This window comes from Salarias fasciatus, chromosome 6 (assembly GCF_902148845.1).
Source record: "Salarias fasciatus chromosome 6, fSalaFa1.1, whole genome shotgun sequence".
NCBI classification, from domain to species: Eukaryota; Metazoa; Chordata; class Actinopteri; order Blenniiformes; family Blenniidae; genus Salarias; species Salarias fasciatus.
The window spans coordinates 7,560,649-7,585,474 of NC_043750.1; the positions used below are offsets into that span (position 1 = coordinate 7,560,649).

At 42.7% G+C, this 24,826-nt stretch overlaps 4 protein-coding genes across 4 annotated transcripts; all 4 read left to right on the forward strand.

The window, feature by feature from the left end:
- The first annotated feature begins 8,017 nt into the window (after window positions 1-8,017).
- LOC115390186 (histone H2B 1/2-like) lies at window positions 8,018-23,130 on the forward strand. Its single transcript, XM_030093958.1, has 2 exons — window positions 8,018-8,406; window positions 23,086-23,130. Exon 1 carries the CDS (start codon window positions 8,018-8,020, stop codon window positions 8,390-8,392), a length of 375 nt encoding a protein of 124 aa, XP_029949818.1. The 3' UTR covers window positions 8,393-8,406; window positions 23,086-23,130.
- Window positions 11,297-11,690, forward strand: LOC115390183 (histone H2A-like). Its single transcript, XM_030093954.1, has one exon. The coding sequence runs from the start codon at window positions 11,298-11,300 to the stop codon at window positions 11,682-11,684; it is 387 nt and encodes a 128-aa protein (XP_029949814.1). The 5' UTR covers window position 11,297; the 3' UTR covers window positions 11,685-11,690.
- Window positions 17,287-17,977, forward strand: LOC115390194 (histone H1-like). Its single transcript, XM_030093965.1, has one exon. It carries the CDS (start codon window positions 17,302-17,304, stop codon window positions 17,935-17,937), a length of 636 nt encoding a protein of 211 aa, XP_029949825.1. The 5' UTR covers window positions 17,287-17,301; the 3' UTR covers window positions 17,938-17,977.
- LOC115390185 (histone H2B 1/2-like) lies at window positions 22,693-23,120 on the forward strand. Its single transcript, XM_030093957.1, has one exon. The coding sequence runs from the start codon at window positions 22,693-22,695 to the stop codon at window positions 23,065-23,067; it is 375 nt and encodes a 124-aa protein (XP_029949817.1). The 3' UTR covers window positions 23,068-23,120.
- Window positions 23,131-24,826: the final 1,696 nt, after the last annotated feature.

Genomic DNA, 24,826 nt, shown 5'->3' on the forward strand with positions numbered 1-24,826 from the left:
ATACTGAAATGTCAGCAAAAAGTGGATTATTGATAATAGATATAAATGATCATTTACCAATTTTCACTGTATATGATTCCAAATGTAAGACTAAAATGCCAAAAAAGATTGAAGAGTATAGAAGACTAAGAATGGAGTAATCCATTGGGGAATTTAAACAAGAATTATGTGCCCAAGACTGGAATTTTGTGTATGAGGAACATGATGTCAACATTGCATATGATAAATTTCTGAGTACTTTCATTCTACTATATAACAAAAACGGTCCTTTAAAGAGGTCAAGCAGGAGACAGTCATATTCAAAATGCCCATGGATTACTCATGGACTACAAAATGCCTGCAGGAAAAAGAACTCTCTCTACAAAGAATTTATAAAACAAAAAACGAAGGAAAGTGAAGACCGATATAAAAAAATACAAAAACAAGCTTACAGATATTTTAAGGAAAAGTTAAAAAGATTATTATGATAGAATATTAACTGAAAATAAAAAGAACATAAAAGGTATTTGGAAAGCATTGAATACTATAATTAAGGTTGGAAGAAAGCATAAGAATTACCCTGAGTATTTTATGAAGGGCACACCGAGATAGTGGATCCACAAACTATTGCTAACCACTTTAATGAATTCTTTGTGGACGTTGGTCCAAATCATGCAGAAATCATAAAATCTGATTCGGATTCTGGAAAATTTAAAAATTTAGTAGAACGCAATGTTGACTCTATGTTTCTTTTTGATGTTGAAGAAAATGAACTGGTCAATATTGTATTGAAAAGCAAAAGCAAAAAATCTGAAGACTGTAATGGAATTGACATGGCAATTGTGAAAGATGTTATATTGAGCATTTCAAAGCCTCTCACATACCTCTGCAACCTATCATTCAAATCTGGCACTTTCCCAAATTCAATGAAAATTGCAAAAGTTGCACTGTACAAAAGTGGGGATAAACACCAATTTACAAATTATAGGCCTGTCGCTTTATTATCACAATTTTCAAAGATTTTCGAAAAATTATTTGACAGTAGACTGGAAAAATTTATAGATAAACACAGCCTCCTCACTAACAGCCAATACGGGTTTAGGAAAAATTGATCTACTTCCCTTGCAATAACTGAAGCAATGGAAGAAATCAGTAACGCAATGGACAATAAAATATTATGCAATTGGGCTGTTCATAGATCTCAAAAAAGCATTTGATACCATCAATCATTGGATTTTGGTTGATAAGCTGGAGAGGTATGGGATGAGGGGGAGTGGCACTGGAATGGGTTAAAAGTTATTTAAGCAATCGCAAGCAATTTGTCAATATGGGCAATACTACTTCAGATTGCTTAAACATAACTTGCGGTGTCCCCCAGGGGTCAGGGCTTGGCCCTAAACTGTTTATTCTATACATCAATGACATGTCTAAAGTTTCTTCGGTGCTGAAACTAGTGTTGTTTGCAGATGACACAAATATTTTTTGCTCAGATGAACATATAGACATGTTACTTGACAAGGTAACAGCTGAAATGCACCAACTGAAAGTATGGTTTGACTGTAACAGATTATTACTCAATTTAAGTAAGACTAAATATATGATTTTCAGTAACCGCTAAAAGATCACAAACACTCATTATCGATCAGGAAATAATTGAAAAGGTTGATAAGTTTAAATTTTTGGGGGTGTTGATTGATAACAAATTGAACTGGAAGTCGCTTTTTAAATATGTTCAAACAAAAATATCTAAGAATATTGCAGTACTGAATAAATTTAAATATGTACTTGATTATAAATCCCTATGTATGACATCTGTCATGCAGAAAAAGGCACCCCTGCTGTGAAACACACCCCTTCTCAAAGAGCCCAGTTACAGCCACTGGCCTGTGTGGGGCGGGATGCACACTCGACGACACTCCTCTTAAGACGGAGCACTGTAATTAGCTGCCTGGGTGTCTTTAAACCCCATCAATTTCGGGTATGGGCGACTCCACTTGACAATAAAGGCAATACATTCTCTATCATGCAGGCCCTCAGGGACCCGAGGAAAAAGTCTTACAGTCACCAAACTCACAGAATTTGTGAATGATCATACCTAGAGTGTACTCTGAAAAGGAAAATGTGCTGGGACCATCAGGAGCAGGTTTACTCAGGGGATGCTTATTCTGATGCGCTGTTCTGAGGATTTTCATCATATGGAGGATTTTTCACAACATTTTAAGTGAAACTGTGCCATTTTTGTGTTTTGATTTGAGAAAAGTTTCACATTCACATTTTGAAAAGTATGTCCACTCACAGAAATGGTAGAGAGATTTGAGAGATTTCAAAATCATATAAATAGCATGTAGGGCAGTGAGCATGGCTGGTTGGTTGTTCTTTGTGATGAAACCACACACGTGCACTCTCAGATAGGTATGTTAGAAACATTAATAACAGTTAGAACGTGAACATTCAACAAAACAGACGGCAAAGTTTGATTTTTATTACAACTACCAAGTCCCATAAGAATATGTTAGGCAAACAATGGTTTTTGCTGGATTTAGTGAACTCAAATTTGAATTTATCCTGCTGAAATCCCATTCATTCCTATATTTTCAGATATTCAATTTTGTTGGGCTCACAATGCATCTTTCCCAAATTTTTCTTCTCAATTCAATGTCGACATTCCTGGACATCCCTACAACTCAGGAAGGCTAGACTCTCCTGGGTCACTGTTTTCAAACTGGTTTGTATTTATATGTAAAGAACCACATATAGGGGAAATTCAATTCAACACAATTGTCTCAAATTTCCTAAGTCAATTCAATCACTTGCAAAAACAGTTCCTGCCCAACATCACACACACAGTTCATGTGATCCTGACATTTGGATGGTGTGTTGATCCTCTGTTGGTCCACCAGGAGGCAGCAGTCCAGCAGCACAACACCACGGAGGGGGGTTGGTCACGTGATTGTGACCATCGTTCTTCTATTACGTCCTCAGTTAGACTTTATGAGAACAGACCAGACGATGCAGAGGCTATTCAGTCAGTTTCCTCCTAAGCAGACAGTATGAGCGGCAGAGGAAAGGGCGGGAAAGGTCTGGGCAAAGGAGGCGCCAAGCGCCACCGCAAAGTCCTCCGTGATAACATCCAGGGTATCACCAAGCCCGCCATCCGCCGCCTGGCCCGCCGCGGCGGAGTCAAGCGCATCTCCGGCCTCATCTACGAGGAGACCCGCGGCGTGCTCAAGGTCTTCCTGGAGAACGTCATCCGGGACGCCGTCACCTACACCGAGCACGCCAAGAGGAAGACCGTCACCGCCATGGACGTGGTCTACGCTCTCAAGAGGCAGGGACGCACTCTGTACGGCTTCGGAGGCTGAAGCTCCGTCCAGCGACCACACCAAACAAAACAAAGGCCCTTTTCAGGGCCACCCACCTCACTGAAGAGCTCGATGTCTCAATAATTTAAATTGTGTGCAAGTTGTGAGGAGGGACATTCTCTCTAGTGAGGGGGATCATTCATTGCGCACTGCTGTGAGCGAGGATGTCGGATTAGTCCGATCCAACACAATTTCTAATGATCACACCTGGTAGATACTAGTGGTGGATCATACTCCTAATTTTGGTATCGATCCAATACCAAGTAAACCCTGGGCCAGTGTCGGTGATACCGATACTTTTCACTAGGTTTTATTTTGTTTACATTTTTAATTTACGTACGTCACAGGTAGCAATTTAGTGGTCGGATGCTGTAAAGCAGCTCCCAATATCTGCTCCTCTCCCTCATCTTAATGCCATTAATGAGCCAGTCTGTCCGATCAGCAGAAGGGGAGCTGCACACTGAGCCTGAATGAGCTGAGAGTAGCGCTATTTGAAATTACCTCACCAGGATAATGAAACGGGACTAAGATTTTAATCAAATTAAATATTTTTTTATTAACTAACAAGAATACTACAACAATGTTATATTCTGTAAGTTCTCTGTATTGTATGTCAAGTTGAAATTGCTTCCAATAAAGATAATAAAAAAATACAATGTCAACATTTCAATAAAAACATTATTCCTATTGCCTTTCTAACACACCAAAAATGTCAATACTAAAAACATAACTAACAATATTAGCAGTACAACAGAAAGTACCATTGCCCATAGGTATTTATGAAAAAAAAAAAAAAAAAAAACTCAATAGTTCAAATAAGATGCAAAATACTATTGGCTGTTTGCTCTTTTGTCAAAGAGCTTATGCCCCGTGGTTCCCTTTTTGCCCCTGGATATTGTGAGTAGTTATACTACAGTAAACAAATAGATGTAAGAAAATACCTGAAAATGCACAGCTAATAACACGATAAACACAACTTTAAAAACACAAATGCTGCGTCGACTACCACACAGCATCTGGTTCAGAGTCACATGCTTTAAACAACTCCAGTCATTAGTGCAAATATACTGTAAACTATAGCTGGCTGTCATTCACCACCACCTTTGATGTATATTATATATATTTTTTTTACTTCCATTAACACTATCAGGATTTATGGCTCATTTGAAGTCTGCCGATTCCATTCAAAATATGTGTGTTACATAATTTTACAATTCATCAAATATGATTTATAATAGCTTAAAATACCAAGTCTTTACCAAGATTGCCACCCAACACACACACACACACACACACACACACACACACACACACGCACAGTCTTGTATTTCTATCCTTGTGGGGACCGTCCATTGACTCCCATTCATGTCTAGCCCCTAACCCTGACCCTTACCCTAACCCTAACCCACACCACAACAAAGCCTAACCCTAAAGAAATGTTTTTGCACTTTTACTTTTTTCAGTAACAACAACAAGGTCAAGAAAACACTGTTTCTCCTACTTAGGACCGGAAAAAGGTCCCCACAAGGCACGTCGTTCCACATTTTGCTATCCTTGTGGGGACATTTGGCCCCGACAAGGATAGAAATACAAGAACACACACACACACACACACACACACACACACACACACACACACACACACACACACACACACACACACACACACACACACACGCTTTTAGCGGTGAAACATGGTCCATTCCTCATTATTTGCCATATTGAACTCTGCCGAATTATCAGAAAAATCACGAGGAAAATGCTGGTATGAGGCACAAACTGAAATAAGGAGCGTAAATATGATGAAAATGAAAGTGAAACTTAAATCACGGTGCAGCGTTTCGGCCAGCTGGGCATTTTTTCAGGCGCTTAAAACATACAACATAAAGTACGTTTCCCTTCAACACACAATCTGGTTTAATAAAGTAAGTATGAGGCAAAATTCGGGGTGACTGAAATCAGGCTGTCTTGGAGATAGGATGAAGTTTGAGGAAGTGAGCGCTCATAAGAAACTTCTAATTTTCATCTACTCTGTTATTGGTGGTGATGTGTGTGTGTGTGTGTGTGTGTGTGTGTGTGTGTGTGTGTGTGTGTGTGTGTGCGTTCTCGTATTTCTATCCTTGTTGGGGCCAAATGTCCCCACAAGGATAGCAAAACGTGGAACGACGTGCCTTGTGGGGACCTTTTTCCGGTCCTAAGTAGGAGAAACAGTGTTTTCTTGACCATGTTGTTGTTACTGAAAAAAGTAAAAGTGCAAAAACATTTCTTTAGGGTTAGGCTTTGTTGTGGTGTGGGTTAGGGTTAGGGTAAGGGTCAGGGTTAGGGGCTAGACATGAATGGGAGTCAATGGACGGTCCCCACAAGGATAGAAATACAAGACTGTGCGTGTGTGTGTGTGTATGTGTGTGTGTGTGTGTGTTTTGCCGCTCAGCTGGAGCGCGGTGTGACTCTCTGGCTTGGGGCACAGGACAGATTAGATTAATGGCGACAATTTTTTTCTCACGCGTTAAGACTCTCACAATAACACAGCACTTAATCGCCGTTAACGGCCCAGCTATAGAAAATAGTTTAATCACTGCTAAAATGACATCTTTGACCACCAATTGAAAAGTAACATCAAATGATGCTGGAAATACCAAAAACTTAACTTGACTTCTATAAAACAGCTCCATTGATATTCTTGAGGCTTCTTTTGGAAAAACCTCAGGCAGAGACCCGTCTCTGTGTGGGGTCTGGTTAATCCGGGTGCTTCCTCCTCCGACCTCCGTTTATGCTGCTTTTAAATGTTTGTGAAGATTGGTGGTGTTACCCCAGCAGAGAAATACCTTCCTGCACACATTACATGATGCAGTGTCTTTATCTGAAGCTGTTAAATAAGTACCCTAACCCTAAATACTAAGTCCACGCAGTGTTTCTTTATTCATCCACCATTTCTCTCTCTCTCTCTCTCTCTCTCTCTCTCTCTCTCTCTCTCTCTCTCTGCCAGGGCAAAAAAAAAAAAAAAATCGATTTTAACGTGCTGGTATCGATCCAATACCAATACTAACTTTGGTATCGATACTATCAATTTTTGGATCGATCCGCCCACCACTATAAATACCTGGTCAAAACGTGAACAGAATAACTTAAACTTATTTCACAAGGACTTACCCAGTGATTGTCTGCGTTGTAACTACGTTTGACAGAATGTTGTGGAAGTTATGTTTGTGAACACTAGTAAATATTTCATTACACTTTAAAGTGATTGAAATTTTTGATTATTCAAACTAATTTACTCACAACAGATGAACTGCAGTCACATCATTGATAAATCAGGTTTAAAGCTGAACTCCTTTCCACGTTATGTGATCATGTTGAACACATCCTCTTCTATCTGTGCTCTTCTCCTTTATTAAGCCCCTTTCACACTGGCCAAAAAACCTGTTGAAACCTGCTAATAATCGACTCCTCATGGCAGTGTGAAAGGGTTTCATTGGCATTAAGACCCGGGTCATTCAACCCTGCAATCGACCCAGGTTTTCAGCGGGTCAGCTTTCTACCGGCTTTTTGCGGGAGGGATACATCCGGGGCCTTACGTGATGACGTCGACGCAGCGTGGCTACATTAGCACGTTAGTTGTTATTTCTTGACATAGCGTGAGATATCCTTCGTCAAGATGACCCAGTATTGGCAAGATAGAGAGACCAGAGGGCTTCCCCTGATCTGTGGGGAAAAGGAGATTCATCTACAGGTGACGTATTCCGCTGCATTGTTTTCTTCCGTCGTGCTCCGTGCTCTGATGATATCATCAACGTAGGACACCATCAGCAATGGGAAAACTCAGCAACGCGGCTCACCAGCAGGCGGCAAGACCCGGGTCTGCAGGCAGTGGGAAAGGAGTCTATAAGCGGGTTGAAAACACGGATTGACCCGCTAGTTGCAGTGGGAAAGGGGTATAAGATTCACATTTTTCTCAACATGTAAAAAACCCCAACCCAGATCCGAGCTCCCTCCTGACTTCAGACACCTGCTTAGTTCACAGTCACTCCACTAAAGCTTCACAAACATCAATATTACTCTTTTAAATGTTTCTTTTAGCCGGCGTGAACTGATTTTCCCGCTTCTTTGCACAAATGACTGCAGTTGGCATGCAGTCTTGGTCAGACCAGTTCCCCTCAGAAACTCGACCCCCACCCTTCAAGCAGCGAGGACTGGAACCAATCACAGCCAGGGGACAGCACAGCAGCATCTCCATGCAGCCTGTATAAAGAAGACTGCTCCAGCCAAGGTCTGCATTCTTCCGTGAGGAGCAAAGCCTGATTTATGGTTCTCCTTACCTACTCCGGCAACCCTACGGTGTCACTGAGCATATCTTGCTTCTGTGTCAAGGCAACACCATCCTTTGCAATTTCACTGCCAAGCCGCTAGGTGGGCGTGGCAGTGTCTGTGTTTATTTGTGGGAGGCTCTTCGCAGGTCTGTTGTTTCTCTTTCGGTCAGTCAGAGGCAACAATGGCGACAGAGCAGTTGTTTTTGGAGCTGGAGCTCATCAATGTGGAGCAACAGCTACTGTTACTCCAATTGTTGTTGCGCAGGCGACGCAGGAGACGTTTGCGGAGGTGGTCTGTCCGACCATTAAACCAGTTGAGGACAAGAACAGGGGAATTTGCCACACTGGTTCACCCGAAAGAGAGTGAAAATGCCTGTACCATCCACACCCGCGCCCAAGAAAGGCTCCAAGAAAGCCGTGAACAAGACCACTGGCAAAGGAGGCAAGAAGAAGAGGAAGACCAGGAAGGAGAGCTACGCCATCTACGTGTACAAGGTGCTGAAGCAGGTCCACCCCGACACCGGCATCTCGTCCAAGGCCATGAGCATCATGAACTCGTTTGTGAACGACATCTTCGAGCGCATCGCCTCGGAGACATCTCGCCTGGCTCACTACAACAAGCGCTCCACCATCTCCTCCAGGGAGATCCAGACCACCGTGCGTCTCCTGCTGCCCGGTGAGCTGGCCAAGCACGCCGTGTCCGAGGGCACCAAGGCCGTCACCAAGTACACCAGCTCCAAGTAAACCGCTCTGCAGCTGTATCTGCAGTGAAAACCCAAAGGCTCTTTTAAGAGCCACCCACTTCCTCTGAAGATCACCTCCTGTTAATCATGATTTACAGCATAAAATGTAAAAAGTACCAATTGTGACCATGATGGTTGGTACTGTCTGACTGTTGTAGCCTGAATAAATTAAATCTGTCAAGATCAGTTCTGAATATTGATGTTGAAATCAGCCATATTCAGACGTGTTACGTGTTAAGGACAAGAAAGGAAGGTACAATCTATTGTTAAAATTTCATGAAGAATCAAAAATTTACGACATGAATGAGCAGCACCATGTTTTAATGTAGACAAGGTAGTGTTGATTATTCATTTCAACAGCAGAATCTTAAATGCCAACTACCAAGATGTAAAAGAACATTTGTCACATCAATTAACCATTGCATGTCGGCAATATCTGAAACCTGGATCAACTCTGAGAGGGCAGCAGATTCTGAATTGAAAGGATAAAAATTCAATTTATAGTGACACTTGATAACTTTTCAACCTTAAAGGTCTAATACACGATTTTCTCGAAAAGACGAAGCCCCACGTCTGTTACTCACTTTTTGAACAACGCGCATGCGCCAGACCATCCGCCTGGCTCTCCTGCTTCTCCCAGGAAACGCGGAAGTGTACGAGCGCGATCTCCTCTTCTCCGGCGTGCACGGCTCTGTTTACAGTTTCTGCGATCCGCCTCGCTCATAAATAAAGCTTTTTTTCTCGAAACAGTTACAGTTTCATTATGTCAGACTCGCCATCGGTAAGTACTAGCTCAGAAACTCACCGGCTGCATAAACACTCTGAATGCGCATGCGCAAAAGGGAGAAGCTGATTTGGCACAAGCACGTAGAACCGCCTTATGAAAGCAACTCGTCAGAATGATTGACAAACAGACCCACCAATTATTTAGGTGATCCACCCGGAAATCAAAATGTATCCAAATGTACACCTTTAATAAAACATTTTAATATCTTTTGTGATGATACATCGGCTTACAACTAGTTGAATGACCCCTCTGTCACGGGCTGAGGGCGTCAGTATTGCTTTCACTTGGACTAAGCAACTGTGAGGAACCCTGCACGCTAAAAAACTCCAAATGTGCGGACTGCTTTACGGCATGCAACATGTCTGTGGTCTCCGAGGGGGGAAAAGCGGTACAAAAACAAAGTTACGTTCACCAAAGTCAAACATTTATTTTCAGCATCATGATATAACATTGTTTAGCCACCATTAGATTCATTACCTCGTCGCTATCCATCCTTCACGCAGCCACTGGAAACAAATGTAGGCGAGTTCAGTCCGAAAGCACGCCACCGGGAGCAGCATTTTACGACGCCTCAAGTCCTCATGGGAACTGTGGTTTTCGTTCAGGCAAAACACTACCGCTTTTGTCCACTGGCACGCCAAAATCAACGAAAATTGAAAGTTCCTTAGTGTCGCTTTAATGAACAGGTGGAATCAAAAAAGGGCAGGTCTCACTCTAATAAACAAGAACTTTAACTATAAGGTGGTGGAGAGGATGTCAGCTGCTATTGATGAAATGATGGAATGTATTGCAGTAGAGTTTTGCATGGAAAAAACTTTCCTGTTGTGTATTCAGAGCACCTGCATCTGAAACCTTGAAAGAGAGCATGCAGGGGATATTTTCCTGTCAAAGCTTGTCAGAAGACTCTTTTCATTTTGTGTAGATTTCAGTATAGAGTCACATGCAGTGAAACTCTGGGATCGAGTCAAATTAAAAGCCGCACAAGTTAAATTTGAATCAACAACCAACTCTGTTCTGGGCAACATTGAGAACATGTTCTGTGACAGGGAGGACAGTTATAACTTCACAGGAAAACTTAATTTTAAAATGACATTGTGTTTGTTCAAAAAGGAAAAGTATGTGTGTTTCAGTTGTTGGTGTGGATTTGTGGAATGGGTCTGATGAGGAACTGAAACAATGCTCACAGACAAATTCATTATAAAGAAGATAAAATAAAAGAAATTTGGGGGAGTTGGAGGTTTGAAAATGGGTTGTTTTAAGGGGTGATTTTATGTGATTATTATTTTGTGAAACACTGAGTGGACATTAAACAATAATTTATGTGTCCATATTTCATTTGGGGATAGCTGCTTACATGTTTATCTTTTGTTGGAAAGTGATTTATAACACTGTTTTATTCAGTTTAGACAAGTAAAATAAGGGGCAGCTTTGATTTCACTTAACTTACTTCTTTCTGCTCCTTTTTGGACACTGTTGTTTTTTAGTTTGTATGTTGTGCTCTTAATTTTTTTTTTTTTTTTTGACATTCAGTTTGAATATCCCAATTTCAAATTCAATCCTCAGTGAAGACTGAGTTTACATAGAAAAGTGTTAAAAATTCTTTCATTCACCAAAAGTGAGCAAACGAACATCGGACTAAAACACGACTGGAACTTCAAAATTCACAGATTCTATGGATAGTCGCAATGAAAGCCGCTTTTATTTAATATAAGTTGTGTTCAAAGGGACTGCAATAGGCAGTAAAATGTTATTGTGAAGCTGTAAACACAAACATAAAGCCTTTGTCTGCGTTTCAGTCTTCATGATGTAAATTCGCTTCTCTTTGTCATCATGCGCGCCTTTTTGAACAAAGAGACTGAATGTATCACAAACTGTGTAAATTCACTTGGGAAACCACGGCGGGCTTTATTCTGATTGGTCAGATGGTCTGAATGACCATGGTCAGGCTGAGCTGCTGATTGGAGGACGGTTCATTTAGAGCGCGGGTCACGCTGCTGGAAGCGGCTTCTCTCATTGGTGCGTCCTGGACTGCCTCGCGCTCTGCCCTGATATAAAGTACACTTGGAGGCAAAGCGCTTCACTTTCTTAGAGAATCAACTCCAGAGAACCCAGAGAGAAAATGAGCGGCAGAGGAAAGACCGGCGGTAAAGCCAGAGCCAAGGCCAAGACCCGCTCGTCCCGTGCGGGCCTCCAGTTCCCGGTGGGCCGTGTTCACAGGCTGCTGCGTAAAGGCAACTACGGGGAGCGCGTGGGAGCCGGAGCTCCCGTGTACCTGGCGGCCGTGCTCGAATACCTGACTGCTGAGATCCTGGAGCTGGCTGGAAACGCCGCCCGCGACAACAAGAAGACCCGCATCATCCCGCGTCACCTGCAGCTGGCTGTGCGCAACGACGAGGAGCTCAACAAGCTGCTGGGTGGAGTCACCATCGCTCAGGGCGGCGTCCTGCCCAACATCCAGGCGGTGCTGCTGCCCAAGAAGACCGAAAAACCGGCCAAGGCCAAGTAAACGCCTCGAGACCCTTCAGCCTTCAAACAACGGCTCTTTTAAGAGCCACCCACCTCTCACGAGGAGCAGCAACTGTCGTTACATTTTCTCGTGACGAAGTAAGAAGTAACCGGAAGTGTTACAAAAGACCTTAAACCACCTGCATCCCCTCTCCGCATCTCAATCATGTCTCCCACATCACCTCAACACTATCAATTAATTATTATCTTGATTGAGATGATTCAGATTCCTTGGTGCTGATTTTGTGTAGTGCTCATCTTATGATGGCCCATTTTGTCAAAGTGGGCCACCTGTATGTCAGGAAAAACTAAGAAGTTATTTAGTAAGTGATTGCAATTTGTGTTGAATAATCAATTAACTCATTCGACATTACTACATGAGGTGAATATATGTAAAATTATCTCATCGCCTCAGTCGTTTTTTTCAGCTTTTTGACGAAACCCAAAACATAGAGTATTTATTCAGTTACACAAAGTGGTGGAACTCCATGGTGTCAAGTGTTGATTTATGTGATTTTTCCAGACAAGGCCTGCATCATTATCATTCTTGTTAAAAAAAAAATGACTGACCATTTTTATTTATTTTGTATTCCTTTTTTTTTGGAAGGTGACAATATTGAATGCAATGGAATTGAAATAGTTTATTTTGATGATGCAAAAGAACAGAACAAGAATAAGAAAGACATACAAAAAATGAATAAAGATTCCAAAATTACATTAAACAAAGCACAAGTATTTCTATGCCACCACACTCCTTCAATTTCACAGATTCAGGTGTACAAGTTTCCATTCCAGTGTATTCACAACAGAATACTCCCTCATTATTTATGACTTAAATACCTTCCCAGGCTCAATTATTTGTATTTCTTTTTTATTATTATAATGAGTCATGATTGATTTTTGTTTAATTTCCCCACACAGGCTGTTGGATAGGTTGAAAACAAAAAAAAAACATAATGCAGTTTGAACTTGGTGAACCTTGAAGTTTTGGTTTTCTCTTAAGTTGGAACCTTCTCTTGCACAAAACTTTTTCGGGATGTTGTTATTATAGGATATTTGTTGCTTTAAGAAAAATTTAAATGGTTGTGAACTCTACAAGATCAGTAAATTGAGGTGTAATTTCAGATGCTGTGAAATGTTACCTTCCTGTCAATAGAATCAAGAGATTTGTTTCAGCAAATTTAAAAAGTAAAGAAAAAAAGTAAAGTCGAAATTCAAACTGGCATTTCACATATTAAAATCCTTTGAAGAGAAATTTATCAATTCCAGTTTAAAATCAGGATATTCCATCACTCCCTAGGAGATTCAATGTCCCTAAATGTGATTTATAATTGATAGAAGAGGAATGCTGTGAAAGACATGTCAGAGGGAACAGATGAACTGAAGTTGACTGTAAAACCTCAACTCCATCCTGTCAACAAAGCAAAAACCTAAGAACACTCAACTTATGACTTTAATGACAAAACAACCCTATTTCTTATTTATTGCTTTATTTTCAGGTGTTTTCCTCTGGAAAACTAATATTTGAGCAGTTTAAAGTAGTGTTAGTGAGATGTGCTCCCAGCTGAAGTCAGAAAGGAGCTGCTGCACCGTAAAAAACCCAATTACCAAAACATTGACTCAATTAGAAGATTGCTAAGGCAAGTTGAAATAGACCATTGGCTCAAGTGTTGTTATTGGGAAAGCCAGTTAATAAATGTTTGTACAATTATTCATAAAAAATATTGAGTCAGGTGATAAATTGTTGTTGGGTGAACGCCCACAATGGCTGATATTGACTCAACTAACATACAGTAATTGAGTGAATGGATTGGACAAGTTTTGCATTTGTTGACTGAACAAATGTGGGCGGCGTCATTTGCGGTAATGAACTTCGAGCAAAGGAAGTACGGCAAAGCCACAAAGTTTGTCGACACGGCCTCACGGAGGGACGAGGAGTGACAGGTAAGCAACACTGTGCGTTTGCTTATTAACATTGTCAATCTCTGAAACCAGAGTCAAAAGAAATTTGTTTTTCTGTGGAATCTGTTCTTGGGGGACTGTAACATTTTTTGCTTGCTAGCTAGCCAGTTAGCTTGGGTAGCCGGGCAGCTAACTTACATATTACCCCTCTAATTCATCAGGTCAATGTTTAGCCAGCTAACAGCATTAGCCGTCTAACAGCGCCCGAGGCCCCACGAGCAGCACGTCCGCACGTTAGCCAAACCCGCGGGGCAGGGTTTAGCTAAAGCTAGCTCCGGTCCCGCGAGCGGCACGTCCGCCTGCTAGCTGACGCCTAGCTCCTGTCCCGCGAGCGGCACGTTCGCCCGTTAGCCGGCTAGCTGACACTCGCCCCGGCGTGGGCATAGCAGCGCCTCTGTGCGACAGCTGTTGGCGGACGAACGCCGTCAGCTCGTTGGCCAGCTTCCTCTAGCATAGATTTATAATATGGTTTTGCCTGGTAAACAGCCTAGCAAGCAAACCATCAGTCGGGAAGCAAACGTCTCGGCGGGAAAGTAGCTGTAATCCTGTCATTCTCAAACCACTGGGTTCCCTTAACTCTGACAAAGTACAAATTGAACTAAATGGACCCCAGTCCCATTAAAGTTGTTTGAATATATAACGGTATAATGGACGATGTTTTAGCCAATGAATGGCGTGATGCGAGCGTCAACTATTGGTCCTCTGACATGTCAATCACGCTGAAGAAATGCTTGCGTCACGCCGTCAAGCGCGCTCGTCGGAGCAGCAGAGCAGGTAGGATGGTCTGGCGCATGCGCGTTTTTCAATAAGCGAGTAACAGACGTTTGGCTTCGACTTTATCGAGAAAATCCTCCATTATACCTTTAAGGAAAACACTTTTTCCTAACTTGTAAGGGTCATTTCACAGTCTCCTAAAGCAGTGGCTCCCAAACCTTTTTGCCTGTGACCCAAAGGGGAATTATGACATTTGCCAGGACCCAAACTAGTGAAAACAACAGATCTACAAGCCCACAACACATCATGAAATAAATTGGCTGTGCCGTTCTTTGGCTTCCATCTTAACTTTTTATTTTGGCATCTCTCTACTCAGGGCAGTTTCTTCTGTTTGACACAGTTTCTTCTCATTGACTTGCACTACCCTGTAAATATCTGTCGCATATCTATAGTTATGTATCTTCTCCCTCAGACGAAAGGAGGTCGTTGCTGAAGATGTGCATGTCTCCACATTCAGCCAGAGATGGCCAGCCCTATTCCTGTTGGGTCAGGTAAGTTTGTGTATGTTTTACTTTGTTCCTTCCACATAAAATGTCACACAACTGAGACAACCATATGCACTGGAGAGGGGTGGAACTAACTGTAGGTGGGAAGAGAAATCAGATGTAATGATTTTGTCAAGAGGAAGTTAGACTAATATTTCTAGAAACACAGAATAAACACAAAAACAACACCAGGGCCATGTTTCTTATACCCTAACAATAAATAAAGGGTCTGATGCCTCAAAGGTGGAATGGCCCTTTAAGCCTGGTATTGAAGATGGTCACTCTGATCTGTCCTGAGCAAGTGACGTGATGCTACATCTGTGGTTTTTGCTATGATCTGTCTACAGGTTGTACATTCACAAGTTGTCTCTTCATTATCTAATTGTTTTGCAGGTACATGCAGAATTCAGAAGAGTAACAGGAAAAGAATTGATGGAAACGTTCTTCCCCTCCTTGGATGAGCACACCAGAGCACACCGCACCGCAGCTCACCACCCCACTCAAGTGACACTAAGGAGTCTGTTGGAGTACCGAGACGAGCAGGTAAGATGGAAAATAACGGACAAATGTGTCTTCATCACTTAAACCCTACTGGGTGTCCGGAGTCCCTCACGATTGAAAATAGTGTTTTCTGTTATTGTGGGTAAAGCTTCTGCTGAGAATAGCTGATCGACAAGCTCACAATGTCACATAGTGAGCTTGTCAGTCTGCTATTTTCAGTAGAAGCTGTTTTCAGTACACTGTACATACAGTAGATGTATGTATGCAGTTACAATGAATCAGCCTTTAGATTCTAGATGTGAAATGAGCTGCCTGCCCACTCCATTCCCACACTATGACTGAAAGAGTCGACATTGTAAAAAATTGTACAGTGACAGCATTACATTGTTGGTTTTTGTTTTAATTTAGAACTGTTTACTTTGTTTTCATGTTTAAGCACTTTGAGTTTACACGTCTTGTATGAAATATGCTGTATAATGTACATGTATGAACAATATGCATGTGACTTGACTTGTCCTGTGTATCCAGACCACAGAGATCGTTAAACATCGGAGGGTGGTGGCTGTCAAAGGGCTGCAGTATTACCTGGGGGAGAAAACCGAGCTTTTCAAGACCTGCCAGGTAAATCAGCATTTCAAGGAGAACATCCATCTGTCCATCAATATCATTTGGATATTGTTTTTAATTTCCTTTTTATTAATGTGCTCCATCTATAGCCAGATGGTGTGTACGAAGCCTCCAGCCCCATGCCAATGGGTATCCTGGAGATTGTGGGGCCTCCAGGAGGCCTGGAAGCTGTGCCATTGCTACATCCTTACGAGCCTTGAACCCCAGACTTTCCTTTACAGCTTATACTGTCAGCTATTGGTGTTGCTCTGTTTTGCACTCTTTTCAAATGTTGTGTAATTTTTTGAATTTGAATTTAAATGTTTTGTTTTGTACACAGAAAAATAAACATTTAAAGTAAATTTGTCTTTATTAGTCTTTAATTAGGCTATATTTTATGTTGAGTATATATCATTTAAATATTAATTCATGCAGTCATTATTATGTTATTCACTCAATTATTACTTTATAGTTGTAATGACTAATAAGTCCTAGTTGAGTGAGCACATGATGTGGAATATGACATGGTGTCAACTCATTTGTTTCAATTGGCTCAGTTAATAAGCCAACAGTCTTTCGTTCTGTCAACGATTATTAAGCAATTGGCTGAATTAATAGCCAACGAAGAGTTTTTCGTTCAGTCAATGTTTTTAAATAGTAATTGAGTCAACTCAAAACATTTCGTGAAACGCTTCACCCTATGAATAATCAATTCAACCAATTTTTTTTTTAATACAGTGTGCGCTCTGCTTCCGCCTCCATCACTGTGTTTGCTGCTCCGACAAAATGATCATTTTATCATAAAATGGTGATCAGCAGTGGAGGCTTTCTACTCACACTCTGTGAACAAACATGTGCTGAAGCTGTGGGATGTGTTTCCGTGGATGATTGTAGTGTCCGAAAGTACTTTCTGACAGGAAAGAGAGAGAAAAGCCGCTGTGAAGTGCTGAGCTCCGGACTGAATGAGTGACTTCTGAAGGCTCCAGGAACGAATCGCAGAGATCCTGAGAAGAGAATGTGAGCTGAAGGTGAAGAGACAGCAGTCCGCTGTGGACTCGTCCACTTTCAGCCCTCAGCGATGCTCACAAAGCCGTCTGGAGCTCTTTATTCTCCCGACAGAAAACACAAGTGAAGCCTGTTCAGCCTACGCGCCGGAGCCGGGCGCCGGGCTGAGTCTCCACGGTTCTCATGGTGTGTTTAAGTCCCGCCCGCTGCTCGGAGATCCTCATCTGTGCTCGGACTCCCGTTTCTCCGCGACTCGAAATCTGACCAGCGTGTTATTTTGGAAGAATGGCAGAAGAAGCTCCGGCCGCCGCCCCCGCCGCCTCTCCGGCAAAGCCCAAGGCCGCCAAGAAGAAGTCCGCCCCGAAGAAGGCCCGGACCGGCCCCAGCGTGAGCGACCTCATCGTCAAAGCTGTGGCCGCTTCCAAGGAGCGGAACGGCGTGTCGCTGGCCGCCCTCAAGAAGAACCTGGCCGCCGGAGGCTACGATGTGGACAAGAACAAGGCCCGCGTCAAGACCGCCGTCAAGAGCCTGGTGGCCAAGGGGACCCTGGTCCAGACCAAGGGCACCGGGGCCTCCGGCTCCTTCAAGATGAGCAAGAAGGCCGAGCCCAAGGCCAAGAAGCCCGCCAAGAAAGCGGCTCCCAAAGCCAAGAAGCCCGCCGCCGCCAAGAAGCCCGCAGCGGCTAAAAAGACCAAAGCGGCCGCAGCCAAGAAGACCGTAGCTGCTAAGAAGTCTCCCAAGAAACCCAAGAAACCCTCAGCGGCCAAGAAGGCGGCAGCCAAGAGCCCCAAGAAGCCCGCCACCAAGAGCCCCAAGAAGAAGAAGGCCCCCGCAGCCAAGAAGGCTCCAGCAGCCAAGAAAGCTCCAGCAAAGAAGGCCGTCAAGCCCAAAGCCAAGAAGACCGCGGCCAAGAAGAAGTGAGCTCTCACTGTCCAACGTCCAACCTCAGCAAAGGCTCTTCTAAGAGCCACCACAGCTCCTCTAGAGACACCAGTCCTCACCACGGGAAATGCACATGTCATTATTAGTCCCTAATGTTGTTAATTAGTCATATTTAATCATCGATATTTTCATCATCCACTTCAACCCCTGATTTATTAACATTAACAGGATCAATCATCAACCCAGGATGTCAAATTAGCTACGGAGGCAAGCCACAAACCTTGTCAGCAATGTTCACACAAAGCCACTTCACAGCTGACTGTGATGCCCATTAGTCAGTCTAATGTCTGTAGGTTCCTGAGTAATGGAGCCCAAGCTTGATGCTCACACCTCCTCCGTAATCACATGCGACACACAAGAAACCTCCACACAGTCCTCTCCATTCATTTGAGCTCTTTAACTGAGCCTGAAGTCATGTCACAAAAAACACAATGTCCACAAAAATAAATGAAATAACAAAGGCAATATCCACAGATGCAAAGAACAACAGGAAGAGAGCTCAAAGCACTGTGGCTCCACTCCTCATGCCACTCTGTCTTGTCTGATGCAGGACAGCCAAACCCAGAAAGAAACTTCACTTTCTTAACAGGCAATTAAATATAACTTCCAGAAAACCTCACTTAACTCCACAATGTCAAACAAACCTTATCCATATGGATTTTTAACCTCAACTTATTCCTTCACATATTTTCAAAAGTAAAAAAAACACACTATGAACTGTATATAAGCATATGTAAATATTATACAAAACCTGTACATAGTCCCTCCGTATCTCAACCACAAATAGTTGAATATGAAATCACAATTTTCACTTGGAAAACAGAAAAATACATATTTAAGCTCCCACAATCTGGACTACACGTGTGTGTGTGTGTGTGTGTGTGTGTGTGTGTGTGTGTGTGTGTGTGTGTGTGTGTGTGTGTGTGTGTGTGTGTGTGTGTGTCAGTTCAACCAGTCATTAGAGTGATTCACAATACCCCCTAGAACACACAACACAACACAGAAACATTCCTGTAACTCTGCACAGTCATGTTGGATCACAAACAGCAACTCGTCTCTTATGCTCAACTGTTTTCCTCCATTAAACGTGTTTCCCTCCACATTACTTTGGGCAAACGGACTGTTGAAAATGTCAGCCAACAGCGACTCTCAGTCTGAGCGCGATTTTTGAAAAACTGTCCTCCAATCAGCAGCTCCTTCTCGTGACCGTTGTGACCAATGAGAAGAAGAGACGTCACCGCGTCGCCGCTGCTCCTCCTGCTTAAGAGCAGCGACTCTCCGCTCCGTCTGCACTTCTCTTCTCAATCCCTGAAGAAAACAGCCCCAGAAATGGCTCGTACCAAGCAGACCGCGCGTAAATCCACCGGAGGCAAAGCTCCCAGGAAGCAGCTGGCCACCAAGGCCGCCCGCAAGAGCGCCCCGGCCACCGGCGGAGTCAAGAAGCCTCACCGCTACAGGCCCGGCACCGTGGCTCTGCGGGAGATCCGTCGCTACCAGAAGTCCACCGAGCTGCTCATCCGCAAGCTGCCCTTCCAGCGCCTGGTGCGAGAGATCGCTCAGGACTTCAAGACCGACCTGCGCTTCCAGAGCTCGGCCGTCATGGCCCTGCAGGAGGCCAGCGAGGCTTACCTGGTGGGCCTGTTCGAGGACACCAACCTGTGCGCCATCCACGCCAAGAGGGTCACCATCATGCCCAAAGACATCCAGCTGGCCCGCCGCATCCGCGGAGAGAGAGCTTAAACTCTCTGCTGGCTGCCTGCGTCTCAAAACACAACAACGGCTCTTTTAAGAGCCAACCACACGTACTGAGAGCTGCTTTCTCACGTGACTTGACACTGTAAGATTGCTAGTTGAATGAATGTTAAAATTAGTTAACTTGTTCATCAGCTTACAGAAAAAAATGGGGCTGGTTGGACCACATGAAAACCAATCTTGACGAGTCATTGCATCTGGAGCAGGAGCAACAGCGACACCTAGTAGCTGCACCCTCGTCAACCTGAACTGCTCCGCTGGATGACTGGGAGCTGTCCATGGTGCTGATCTTCATGTCAATGATGCCGCTCATGGAAAACTGACTTTTCCGCGGGGAGTGTGCAACTGATGCACATGTGGAAGACACTTCTCATCTTACTGATGTTGAATGAAGAGAATTGTCACGGAGAACAGGAAATGCTTGGTTTCAACTTGATTTTTTCAGTTCAGGGCAAATCCACGGAGATGCATATCCAAGTGCACTGCAATTCTTAAATGTATTAAACCCTTCTCAGCTATTCAAGAACCACAAACATCAAAGAACGTGAAAGAAGGTCAATACATTTTAATATTAGGGTTGCAACAGATTCAAGGAGGAACAATACTTCCTTGGATATAAGTCAACTTCCTGTGCATTTCAGTACTTCATTTGACATGACCATTCATAGAATAGAAATCCATGTACAATACACTCCTCCATACACCTATGCTGTGTTGTTGAACATTGTTTTATCAGCACCCAAGATATATTTTATCATGAGTTTAATAAACACATTTTCTCTTGGAAGCAGATTGACAAGAGACCAATATGTTTTGTATCATCACCGAATTTTAAAACAATTTAACTCTTGACCAATTCTGACTCCAGATTTCCATCAGTCCTGATCTTTTTGAACATTCATATCAGCGTGTGAACAATTTACTCAAATTTCACATCTGATTGTTTTTTCTGTATAATTACGGACCAAGGTCTCTATTGTTCTTCCGGTGTTTCTTCTTAGATATTATCGTCACCACTCATTTGACCCCAAATTTGACCGCCTAAACATGCACGAAAACTCACCGAATTTGGCACGCACATCATGACCGGCGAACAATTTTATAAAATGGAAAATTTAACCCCATCTGCTCTCTAGCGCCACCTAGAAACAGTAAAATAGGCGCCACGACCCGTAGGAATGTCGTAGCGAGATCAAACCAACGTTGACACGTTCGTCTCATCAAGATCTACATTTCACACACACACACCCCTGACCTAAATCCAACAGGAAGTCCGCGATTTCCCTTTCAATGTAAAGTTTTGCTCAAAATCACTCCTCACAAAAAAATTATCTCCTCCGAGACCGTTTGTTGTACAGACATAAGAGTCACGTGACGTGATACAGGACAAATTTCTCTACAAAAGCTGTGAACAACTTTGTCAAAAGTCTTACGGTGTGGATTTTATTAGTGCTCAAAGTTGGAAGTCTGAAATCCTGCCTTGCTCCTGCCCTCATCCGTTATAATGCGGAAAAAAGGAAAAAAATTCGCCTTTTTCAGCACCTCGAACACCTGGAGATTTTGGCTATACCGTGACTCCTATCAACAAACCGAGCACACGTAAAGCCTCACCAGGTTCTTCCGAACAAGACGATGTAACATAAGTGGTTAAAATTTCATGTTATATGTACGTTTTCACAGGTATGAAAAGGTGTGTGCTCTGCATTTTTTTTTGCTCTCAGTTATAATGGAGCCGGATGGGGAAAAATCTTGCGCTTCTCACAAACTGAGGCCTCTATGGTCGAAACTAAAAGTCTGACTGCTCTGAAAGCCTCACCAACTGAAAGACAACTAAATTTCCTATCAAACGTGATATTTTTTGTTCAGTTTTGCCAAACAGGAAAGGAACAAGGAGCAGTTGTTTCCCAAACAGAAGCTTTTATTTTCTCCTCTCTCCACTCTAACTCACATTACCATATATGGGCATACAGTGCAGTTACAGAGCTGACAGCAGCTGTCAATCAAACTCTGACACTCAGTGCCTTCATTCACTGACTGTCAAAAGCAGATGGGAGAAGCTAAGTACTCCATGTTAGTGGATGGAAGATGCTAACTACTCCATGTTAGTGGATGGGAGATGCTAACAACTCCATGTTAGTGGATGGGAGATGCTATCTACTCCATTTTAGAGGATGGGAGATGCTAACAACTCCATGTTAGTGGTGGACAGATGCTAAGAGCTACATGTTAGTGGATGGGACATGCTGACAACTCCATGTTAGTGGATGACAGATGCTAACAGCTCCATGTTAGTGAAAGGGACATGCTAACAACTCCATGTTAGTGGATGACAGATGCTACGAGCTACATGTTAGTGGAAGGGACATGATAACAACTCCATGTTATTGCATGACAGATACTCACAGCTTCATGTTAGTGGATTGGAGATGCTAACAGCTCCATGTTAATGGATGTCAGATGCTAACAGCTCCATTATAGTGAATGGGACATGCTAACAACTCCATGTTAGTGGATGGGAGATGCTAACAACTCCATGTCAGTGGGTGGATGTCTCAGTCGTGGGCTGGCGGGGAGGCTCAGTCCCGACCAATTCTGCTTGCGGCTTTAATTCAATAACTTGTCAGTATGTGGGCATTAAGTGGATGTGATGAACCACCTCACTGCTGTTTGACGAACTCTTTCAGAAAACCTCCCTGAATAAATCCTATTTCTGCTCTCATTGCCTTTCAGCTAAATCCATCCTATTTGAATTTGTGGAGGAGAAAACCGCCACTTCTAACTACTGGCGCGCAGTCTAACGGACAAAGATCAGTTTCCCCTGGAAACAAGGGAGTCCCCCTCCCCCATCCTTTCCCACCGTCTGACCAGCTGGACCAATCAGCGATGAGACACCACACAGTCTATTTTACATGCACCCTGTATAAGAAGAGTCTCTCTGACGACAGCCGCGCCTTGGTTGCTACGAAGCGTCGGAGAACGAGGATGCCTGAACCCGCCAAGTCTGCGCCTAAGAAGGGCTCGAAGAAAGCCGTGAGCAAGACCGCCGGAAAAGGAGGTAAGAAGAAGAGGAAGACCAGGAGAGAGAGCTATGCCATCTATGTGTACAAGGTGCTGAAGCAGGTCCACCCCGACACCGGCATCTCGTCTAAGGCCATGAGCATCATGAACTCGTTCGTCAACGACATCTTCGAGCGTATCGCCTCGGAGGCGTCTCGCTTGGCTCACTACAACAAGCGGTCTACTATCACGTCCAGGGAGATCCAGACCGCCGTGCGTCTCCTGCTGCCCGGCGAGCTGGCCAAGCACGCCGTGTCTGAGGGCACCAAGGCCGTCACCAAGTACACCAGCTCCAAGTAAAGCGCTCTGCTGCTGCAGCCAAGACCCAAAGGCTCTTTTAAGAGCCACCCACTTATCTGAAGATCACGTCTCCTTCCTCTGTATGAAATTGTGTTCCCACTGTTAGGAATGATGAATCACTGCTGACACATGAACATTGAGCTTTGTGGAACGATAGTTGAGCTTTTTATACTGCCCCGCCTGTCTGTGGGCAGCTGCCAGGCTGAGGTGGACTCGGTGAAATGTGTAATCATGTCCTGTCAATTCTTTCTGTTCGTATTTGTGCCTTCTTAAATCTATTCCTGCTTTGCCGTGTTTGCGACACCGCCGTAACAAAATTATCGTCTAAGTTACTGCAATTGCAATTAGCCTGTCACTGATTCTGATCCTGACATGCCCACGGGTCTCTGCCAGCCTGAGCTGTCTCACTAGGAGGCTCCAGGTTCGGGGGACTCCCCTCCTCCATCTGTTTGCTTTGCACCTTCGATATGACTTCTGAGTGCTTAAATATTTCAAGATTGTGATTCCACAGCACCCCAACTTTTTTTCCTCTGCAAGCATTTCGGCTTGTATAATATGAACATTTGACAATATCACAGAAATTACAATGGCATTCTAATGTTATACAGAACAAGAGTATATATGAACTATAACAGAATTTAATCACACCTCCTATATATTTACAAAAGCATAATTAGTCAGTAATACAAAGATAATAAAATAGAAACGATAGTAACTGTAAATAAATGAAAACAAGCCATTAAAGAAAAAAAATGAAGATACAGGGAACCTAATCAATAGTCTATAGTAGCTTATATTCAGCCATAGGTAAACAAAACTTTGGAGCATGGGCATTTGTAACTTTTTATGCGTGTGCATAGCAGAGACATTTCATTCATTAGTGCATTTGCATAGCGACATTTATGTATATAATACTTTGTTATAATTATGTTGTTCACAATATAATCTATTTTCTTGTTATTTGTAATTATTCCTGCTTGGATAATTTTAAAGGAAAAGAAATCTGTATTTATGGATTTGGAACTCAACCAATTGTCTTAAGATATCCAGAGATTTTGAATTATATGACAGGAATAGAACAAGTGCTCAGTTGTTTCAAACCTTTTGGTACATAGGTGAAAGTTTTCAACTACAAATTTAAATATTTTTTCTTATAAATTCATAAATTCATTTGAGGGATACATTTCATTCAACATTTTAAAAATGTCTCTCCTTGTTTTGGAGGGATTTGGAATTTAAGGAAATAGGTTCGAAGAGCAGATGTGTGTATATATATATATATATATATATATATATATATATATATATATATATATATATATATATATATATATATATATATTTTTTTTTTTTTTTTTCAACATTTTGAAAATTTAGTATCTTTCTTGGTAATGAAGTGTACATTACTTCTATAAAATATTGTCTCAGAAATTCATTACTGCACCCTTTATATGAAAAAAATGCACGTTGTCATTATATAAAGTTTGTAACTTTGGTGTTGGAATGTTATCAAGATCATTACCAATGAACAGGGGCGGTGCTGCTGGGATGCTTTGTGTCACCTTGATGTAGTTTTTAATTGAGTAATTTTCATTGAGTTTAAATCACTAATAGAATAACTCGACCCTCCAATCCATGTCAATCACAGAAAACAGTGGCGACCAATCAGAAAAGATGAGCAGTACAGGCTCCGCCTCTGTCTTCCACCACGTCCTCAGATGGCACGTAAAGCACCGTGACTGCGCGAGGAGGGGAAATT